Genomic DNA, 8841 nt, shown 5'->3' on the forward strand with positions numbered 1-8841 from the left:
GTTCAGGGTCCTGGTTCCCCTACTTACACGGGGGCAAAGCCACGTGTGACAATAGTGCCCCTGGCACCGCCTTGCCCAGGCCATGGTGTCGAAGGGAAGGGCCCTGTGGTCAAGTGGCCCCGTTGGAAGTCTCCCAGCCAGATTAGGATGCCACTTAAGCCTGCTGAGCTCACAACAGCTGCCAAGGGCACAGCCCCAGGTGGGACCCGGGCGCAGAACCAGCCAGCTCTGCAGGGCTCACAAGAGAGATCGCCGGTCTGCAGGTGGCCAGTCCTCCACGCCCCGTGAGCTGGGAGTAGTAACAAACCCACTGGCTTTATCGGTCATGCTTATGTTTGAATTCAGCACTGGCAAGCACCGCAGCGTGGCATCCCAACACCACTCTGCCCTGCAGCTGGCACGGAGGAGCTCTTCGACACTGACAGAGGTGCCCCCCAAATCCCACCAGAGTTGGGGGCTCAGAAATGGGGGAGGGGGAACAAACCACTCTTTTTTTTTATGCACAGCCTCCCTAAAGACAAACACTACGCTGGTCGCCAGTAACAGCCCCCAGCCACCTCAGCTGCGCTTGGGGCTATGGGGTAACCGTTCCTGCAGCATACTGGGGTACAGCAAGTAAAGCGAGGAGCGGAGGGAGACAAGCAGGGAAAACGTGAGTTAGAAGCAGAACGGTTTCCAAGCAGGGTGTCTGCGGCTCCCCCCCGCCCCCCCGAGCACATTCAGCCAGAGCTCCAAGATCCCCCAGCGCACAGGCTCCGAGAGCGATGGTGGAAGTGGAGTTGATCTGACCCTTTGCAGAAACAGCTCCCAGCCTCCCCCACACCATGCTCAGAAGACAGACAGTGTCCTGCCCGCGCCCCTGACTCAGACCCTTTCATTGGAGAGGTGGCTGGATGGGGGCGGGGGGGGGGGGCGCTGAGAGATGGGCCTTTTCCGGGAAGCCTGAAGGATCAGCGAGGGAGGCAGAGAATAAAGCCAGACTCTCCTGTAATGAGATGTGCAGACCCAGTGCAAAGCTCAGGAAGGAAATGCTCAGGCTGCTGCTAAGGGTGCTGGGGGAAAGAGAGGAGCCGATGAGGGAAAATGCCAGTGACTGGCAGCCTCATGGTTACGGGCGGATGGCTTATCAAAGGGGGAGACCCTAAAGCCTAAGGAATTAGTCCTCAGGATGCGCAGACAGCCAGGCATGGGCCAGGACTGGGGCTGTTATCAGAACACGTGTTCTGGGAACCGTGGGCGGCGAGGGAACTGCAGTTATCAGTCCTGGGGTGAGCCAGAGACTGGACTCCTGGGTTCTATTCCCAGCTCTGGGAGGGGAGTGGGACCAAGGAGAGAGGCCCAAGCAAATCGCACTGAATTAGCAGCTAGACATTCCCGGCAACTGCTGCCAGGCAGGGTCCTTCCAGAGTTCACGCTGGGCACTGCCAGTGTGAGTTCAGCAAAAGGGCCGGAGTCCTGTGGGGATGGGGAGCGCAGGGCAGAGCGAGGAGCTTCCCTGACAAACCACTCTGCAGCCCAGATCCTGTCAGTGCAAGTGACTGTCCCCGTAACACCCTGGGAGGGGCAACGCAAGGGGCCGGGCCGGCCAAACCCTAATGGGAATCAGCCTCCCGCACAGCTGGGCACGGCCTCGTGGTTCCACACAGAGACAAGCATGTTCCCCCGGCCCCTGGCACGGGCACGCACATGCCTCCCCGCACTTATCCCTCCACGTGTGCTCATCCTACACATCCTGCCCATGTGCTCGTCTTGCACACACCCCCATGCAAGCGCACTCCTGCCCTGCCCCACGCATGCACAGGGCCAGCAACAGCTCTCCCAGCTGGGGATCTCCAGAGGGGAAGCTGCAGAGGGCCACACCAAGCAGTGACCAAGCAGCTCCTGGGGTCGGGGCCGGGGGAATGGGGCAAAGGCGCTTTGCACACTCAGGCCCGGGACAGGCATGGCCAAGAGTCAGCCCTGCTGTCGTATGGCGACGCCTGCATGCGATGAGTTTGCTGGGGCTCATTCTAGTTCCTAGCAGGACAGAGAGGTCCCCCACTCAGAGCCCTTCGGCAGACGGACTACGCAGACAGGCTGAGGATTGAAAGGGCCATGGAGACTAAGCGCCCCGCAAGTGGGAGATGGGGGGGGCTCCCTCCCCAGTCTTCACGGCTCTTTCAAGGGGGGGTAGCTCCCGCTCGGGACTGTGACGGGCCATGCTCGAGGTGGGAGGGGGAGCGAGCTTTGCCGCAGTGCAGCCTGCACCTGCTCAAATCGCCACATGCCGGGGGGTGTCGATCCTGTGCCTGCCTCTAGCACAAAACTTGCTTGAAATCCAGGCTGCTCTGGGCCTTCCCCAGGTTCCCAGACTCCTGCCCTCCCCTCTCTCCCCAATTATAGCAGCCCCACCCCTTCACTTCTCTTCTCCGCAGCCGTTCAGGCAAGATTTTCTCCTGCTTGCTTTCATTTGGATTTAATTCCCACTAAGCTCTTTGCGACAGTGCCGAAGCCTGGAGGGGCTGTCAGTGGTGCAGGGAGATAAGCTGGGGGCCCGTTCACATTGGCTAAATTATGCCGGTATTCGAGGACGGCAGGGGAAGGAGGACGACGACACAGGGGGGGAGTCACTGACTGTCACTGCCAGCCGGGAGCTCTTGCCCGCCGCAGCATCCAAAGGGATTTCAGAGCATGAGCCCCCCTAGCTACAAATCCAGCTCCCCACCCCCTATTTCCAGCTCGGTTCTACCAAGCGAGGTGCTTGCCTGAGCCCTTCGCTGTCATTAGCCTCACTATTATCCGGGTGCAAATCCCACCTGGGCTACTGGCCTGTTGGGTGACGCAAGAGGTCTGGTCTACATCCCAGCCACTGAGCAAATCCTACAGGGCATCAGCCTCTTACATGGCCTCTTTGCGCCTCAGTTTCCCCCTCTAGTCTGATTTCCTGTATATCACAGGCCAGGGAGCAGCTCCAAAATAATTCCGAGAGCAGATCTTTTAGGAGAAACAGTAGCACAGCCAGGAATAGAACCCAGGAGTCCTGACTCCCCAAATAACCCTGCTCTCCCCACTAGATCCCATTCCCCTCTCAGACTATAACCCTGCAGTCCTAACTTCCAGATCCAGGCTCTAACTGCAGTTTGACTTTCAAGAGTCCTCCTGACACTCCACGGAGCAGCACCTCATCTCACCAGCTACTTGCCTGGTCATTGGCCTTGCTCAACTACTGGAGGCAAACAGAACTTAAAAAACAAAAATGAAACGGGGGGCAGCAGCTGACAGGTGCCATGGGTGAGGGCTGCAGCCTCCACAGACCTGGCTACGAATCCTAGCTACCGGCACCAGAAAAGAAAAACAAAAAAAGGGCCACAAAGACGGAAGTCCACTCTCATCCCTCGCAGGACAAGGCTAGGGCATCAGGGTATTGATCTGGGTGCACCTCACAGTCCACCGGGGATTTATCCTACATGGGGTTGGGATGGAAAGACATGGGCTGAGCCGGGGAGTCTGGGGGAAGCCCGGGGCTGGAACAGCAGGGGGCTGCAGGTTGGGATTGAGGGGCACCCAAGCCCCTGACTCTAACCACTAGACCCCACTGCCCTCCCAGAGCGGCGACTAGAACCCAGGAGTCCTGGGGTTCCTGGTCCCTTCCTGCTCTCCCCACTAGACCACTCTCCCTCTCACAGCCCGCCCTCGAAGGAAGCGAGGGGGATGAACCCTTCCCCAGTTATTGAACCTAGACTTAAAGACACGAGAACTCCCTCGCCCCTGGCTCCCTGGGCTCCATCCCATGCTCTGCTTCACCAGCTGTAACACTCCGGGGGGCGGGGGGGGGAGCAGTACTTCATTTAAAGCTCTGCTGTTTCTGGCCGTCACACCAACCCAACAGCGCTCGATCCTTTGGCCAGCACTCTGCCCCTCACTAGGGAGAGGCAGCTACTGACCAGGCCTGTATGGAACAGGATCTCCCACCCCAGGCTGCCCCCTCCCTCCCAAGCCAGGAGCCTTCCTTATAGCCAGGGCCAGCATAAAGGAATCTGGGAGGCAGCAAAGGACAGCATATCAGGCAGCAGAGCTGCTCGAGAGGAAGGCCGGCCTACTGGTTAGGGCTCCAGCCCTAACCCTCAAGAGGCCCGCATTCAAGTCCCGGCTCTGCCAGTAACTTGCTGCGTGACTTTAAGCAAGTCACTTGCTGCTCTGTGCCTCAGTTTCCCCACCTGTAACTATGGCTCACAGGGGGTTGGGAGGACCAGTCCTTTCATGACTGAGGCACGGATACACTATGGTGGCAAGGGTCAGGCAGAGCCCTGCCCGCACAGGTCCCATTGCTCCTTCAACTACTGTGCTGCAGACAGTTGGCCCCGGGGTTCTGGTCCAGGCTCTAGAAGGGGAGTAGGGGCAAGTGGTTTCCGCAGAGGACTGGGTGTTAGGATTCCTGGCTTCTACTCCCAGCTCCTTCACCAATTTGCTAGGTGACCTAGGGCAAGTCGCCACCTCAATATCTGCCTCAGTTTCCCCATGTGTAAAGCAGGGATAACGATACAGACCCATCTCCTGGGGAGGCTTATTCTGGAGGGACAGCGCAGCCTTAGTCCCCCAGGGACCTACCCAGAACCCTTCCCTAGGGGACAAGGGGCTTCCTCTCCTGGCTCCTAGGTTATGGCAGAGCTGCCTGCCGCGTATCCCTGCCTGCCTGCTCTGGGAAGGCAACACCCCATCCCCCAGAGGAGGTGGCGACCGGGGTGCAACTCTGACAGCAGCAAGCGTGGCTGCACTAACTGGGGATGGAGCCCTCTCACCCCTCCAAAGGCACGGACATGGAGGGAGATCTGCGATCTCAGTCTGGGCTGAAGAGAAAATCAACGGCCCAAAAGAGCCGCTAGCCACCTCCGTACAACCCAAACGCAAAGGCCTGGTCCAGGCAGGGATGCTGTCATACCCAGCTCGGGGGGGGGGGCCGTCCCCTGAAACAGCCTCCTGGGGGGGGGCCTCAGGAGCTGCACCCCCTTCCCCCACACAGCTGGGGCATGCCGTCTCTACCCGCTAGGGGACACTGCCTCCAAGGGGAAGCCAGTGCACCCTCCCTGGCCCGTGCCCTCTGGTCTTGGAGCCGGGGGCTGCTAGCTAAGAATCTTGCAGCGGATTCAGCTGTGGACTGAAAGCCCCTCCAGACTCCAATGCTCTAGTTAGCCAGAGATGTGGCAGCAGGACACAGGTAGCCCCCACCCCTCAAGGCTCCCCAGCCACACTGCCAGTGTCAGAGGGTCGGGGTGGGCTGTTGGCTCTGTCTGGGACGTTCACTCCTCAGGCTGCGTGGCGAGGAAGGCCTGTGGGCCACGGAGGAGGCTCTCCCACCTCAGGCAGCGGACACTCTAGGTGGCGGGAGGCGGGGGGGGGGTGCCGGTTCCTCCCAAGCTGGACCAAATCTACAAGTTATCGATATTGGTCCGTCCTCTCCCTCCCCTGCCGCCCCTCACAGCTTCCTTGGGCCTGCGTCTCCCAGCTGCACTGGCCTTTCCCACCAGGCTCCTGTCATGCGGGCACCAACACTGACTCAGCAGGAATCAAAGCCCGCAGGGACACACTCAGGAGAGAGCCAGGTGCCAGACAGCTAGTTCCCGAGACCCTATCTTCATGGCCGTGCAGGGGCTGGGAGGAGAGCTGCTGGCCTTTAGCCACTGGGACGGACAGTCAGGGACACACAACGGACTCAGGACAGAGTGGGCACGTCTCAAAGTCGAGGGAGGGGCTGAGAGTCAGGACTCCTGGGTTCCAATCCCAATTCTGGGAGGAGTGCGAGGTCTAGTGATTAGAGCAGCAGCCTGTGGGAGTCAGGACCCCTATGTCCTATTCCCAGCTCTCTAACTAACTGTGCGAGACCCAAGTCATTTCACTTTGCTGCTTCCCAGGGGAAGGATATTGACCAGCCTTAGGGGATGGATCACGGGGCCTGACCTGCAAGACACTTTGAGATTCTCCTGCAAAGAGGTGAAGAGCCGTGACAAACCAAATCCAGGACTACCAAGGACTTGGTGGATTTCAATAAGGCACAGGGCAGATAGAACTCAACCTCTCACCCCAAAAACCAAGTCCCTGCCTCTTTAGAACCCCCGTCAGCTGTTAGCAGTACAGGGGCTATGAGACAGAGCTTGGGAGATCCGATTCCATCTGCCAGAGAGCAGTGGCATGCCTCAGACACACATACACACAGCAGCTCATTAGCTGCTGCAGAAATAACGTGAGCCAAAAATGAAAACCCCCATTGGAGGGGCGGGAGGAGGGTACAATGCACCCACTGGGAAAGCAATTTGTAGGACTCTTGTGGAGAAAGACTACCCTGGGTTCACACAGCACAGCCAGGGCAGAAACCCCAGTTGCCATGTGCTAGGGGAGAGGCAGAGAAAGCTGCTTGAGCCTCTCCCAGCTTTCCAAGGTGGCCTGCAGCCATGGGCCAAAAGAAAAACACAAATTGCAGACATGCCTGGCTAATCGGGGCCCGGATCCCATTCTGGCCATGCCCTGTGTGCACAGTGGGTTCAACCTGTGCTATTAAACTAACAGGGGTTTGCCTGGGGCTGGGAGCCACTTTTACCACTTTTGCCCCCAACAGCATGGTACAGAGCTGCAGCACACCAGTCGAGAGCCCAGAAGGGAGAATAATCTGAATTCACACTCGGAGCCAGCGTCCTCCCCATTTTGGTGGAAGTGCAACTCGGGGCTTCTGCAAAACCCCATCCGCTATCCCACTGCACACACCAATTACTCTAATCTCATAGGAGCTTGGGACAGTGAGGGGGCTCTCTGCACACGGAATCCTGAGCCTTGCAGGTGGTGGTGGTGGTGGTGAGCAGACCCAACTGAAAGGCTTTGTAGCCAGGGGGGCTCCCCAAAACATTGGCTTGAACCGGCAATGCGCTAACCATGAGAGTGCTGTGCACTCAAAATGACTTCACACAGCTCTCCACAGCAGAGCACTCCCACGTGCATTTGGGAGCAGGACACCAAGAGGGGTGGGGATGCCAAATTAACTTTCAGTCACGAGGACCCCTCTCCACACTGAACCAAAGGGAGTACCTATATCTCCCTGCCTCCCTTCCCAGCATGCACTGCTTCGGGCCTATAGTGGCTATGCTCCCTCCGGGAACACGATCCCCCAGAATGCCTCTTTCCCCTTCGAGGGTCAGCATCCCCCCGCCCTCCTGGCATCCCAAGGACTTACCCAGCATGCCTTTGTTGGAGTCTGACAAGCACATGTCCTTCTCGGCGCTAGGGAGGACAAAGCCCACCACGAAGACCTCCACGCCATCGGCCATGAGGGCCAGCCCCAGCACAAAGTAGAGTGTCCACTGGAAGCGCCCGTGGCCGCACTCCTGCAGGATGAGCTCATACTGCTGGGCCAGCTCCTCCTTGTCCTTCTTCTTGTCCCCTTCCAAGTCCTCGAAGTCTCTGAACTCGCTCACCACCTGCTGGTTGTCGGCCAGGTGGTCCCCGGCCTTCAGGGACTCATTGCGGGGGATGCCCTGGTACTCGCCCTCGTAGATCTCGTCGTCCTCATCGTGCCCTTCGGTGGCATCGCTGGAGGCCCCTTCCTCGTCGTTGGCCGACTCGCCGCGGTAGTAGCCGTCCTGGGGCTGGTAATCCTCATCCTCCTCATCCTCCTCGAAGCGGGAGTAGGAACGCTTGGTGTATTCATCCTGCATGCGATCCACGCCCTTGCCCATCTTCTTGGTGGCATGCTTCTTCACCTCCTTGGCAATGTCCTTTGCCCCTCGGATGAAGGCCGTGCGGTCCCTGAACCCCTCATCCATGGCTCTGCCCTGGCCGACGCCCCACCTTCAGATCTCACAGGCGTGAGGAAGAAGAGGATGGGAACCGCCTTTGACGAGGGGCGGGGCGTGGAGGGCAGGTCTTCCTGGATGAGCACGCAGGGCCCCTCCCCGTCTCCTCAGGCCAGGGGGCAGCGGTGGGAATCTTCGGCGGGCAAGGAGGATGCAGCTTTCCAACGGCGGCCAATCGAGGTCACTGAACCGCGACCCATTCGCTTAATCCAGGCTTGAGACGCTGGAGCAGCCAGGCAGGTCGATTGGGCGATTCTCCCTTGGGCGGCAGTAGATGGAGATGGTCCTGGGAGGGTAACAAACACAGAGGGGGGCGTTATCAGGCAGGAAAGGGCATCCGTGCTCCCTCTCTCAAAAGCCAGTTCCCAGCGGAGGAGGCTGCTGGCTGTACCGCGTGGCTGGGGAACAATTCAATTCAATACCGCGTGGCTGGGGAACAATTCAATACCTAGGCCCTAACGTCAAATGAAGGACCTCAAAAAGCAACAGGCAAAATTACAGGCAAGGCTTTTCAGTGGTTTGCCAAGCAGGATGCGAGACGTTGGCAGAGGTCCCCTGAAAACCCACGTTTGGAAAATGATTAAAATACGCTGACAGGGCAGCTGCTCCGCTGTAGCACTTTGAGGAAGACGCTCTAAGCCGAGGGGCGAGAGCTCTCCTGTTGGCACCACAGTGAGAAGCAGTAGCTAAAAAGCAAGATGACAATGAATAATTGAGGATGACCCAGGCAGAGCGGACGATGATACCAAAACATGAGGCCAATTGCTGAATGGTAAAGAAGGAGGAGGATGCGTTCGTTTGATATTGATGGAATGTCAGTGGTTTACTTTCGAATAACTAACAGGGTGCCTTGCCCAGAGGCTGGAGAGCTTGGGGCTAAACCAACCCTGATTACAAGATGGGGCCCACCTGAGGGGAACCAGGTGGTCCAATATAAAAGGCAGGAGGAAGGGGCAGGGGTGTATCTGGTTGAGAGAGAGAGAAAGGAAGAACAAACAAACGAACGAACACACAAACACTAACT

General features: G+C 58.5%; 1 protein-coding gene across 1 annotated transcript in view; it reads right to left on the reverse strand.

Annotated features, from left to right (window-relative positions):
* The window catches only part of SV2A (synaptic vesicle glycoprotein 2A), a 43017-nt gene extending 35230 nt beyond the window's left edge, over nt 1-7787 (reverse strand). The window contains exon 1 of the mRNA XM_077841226.1: nt 7199-7787. Coding sequence (XP_077697352.1) covers nt 7199-7787 — 589 coding nt within the window. The remainder of the gene's footprint in view (nt 1-7198) is intronic.
* Nucleotides 7788-8841: the final 1054 nt, after the last annotated feature.

The sequence above is a fragment of the Eretmochelys imbricata genome, chromosome 24 (assembly GCF_965152235.1).
Source record: "Eretmochelys imbricata isolate rEreImb1 chromosome 24, rEreImb1.hap1, whole genome shotgun sequence".
NCBI lineage: Eukaryota > Metazoa > Chordata > Testudines > Cheloniidae > Eretmochelys > Eretmochelys imbricata.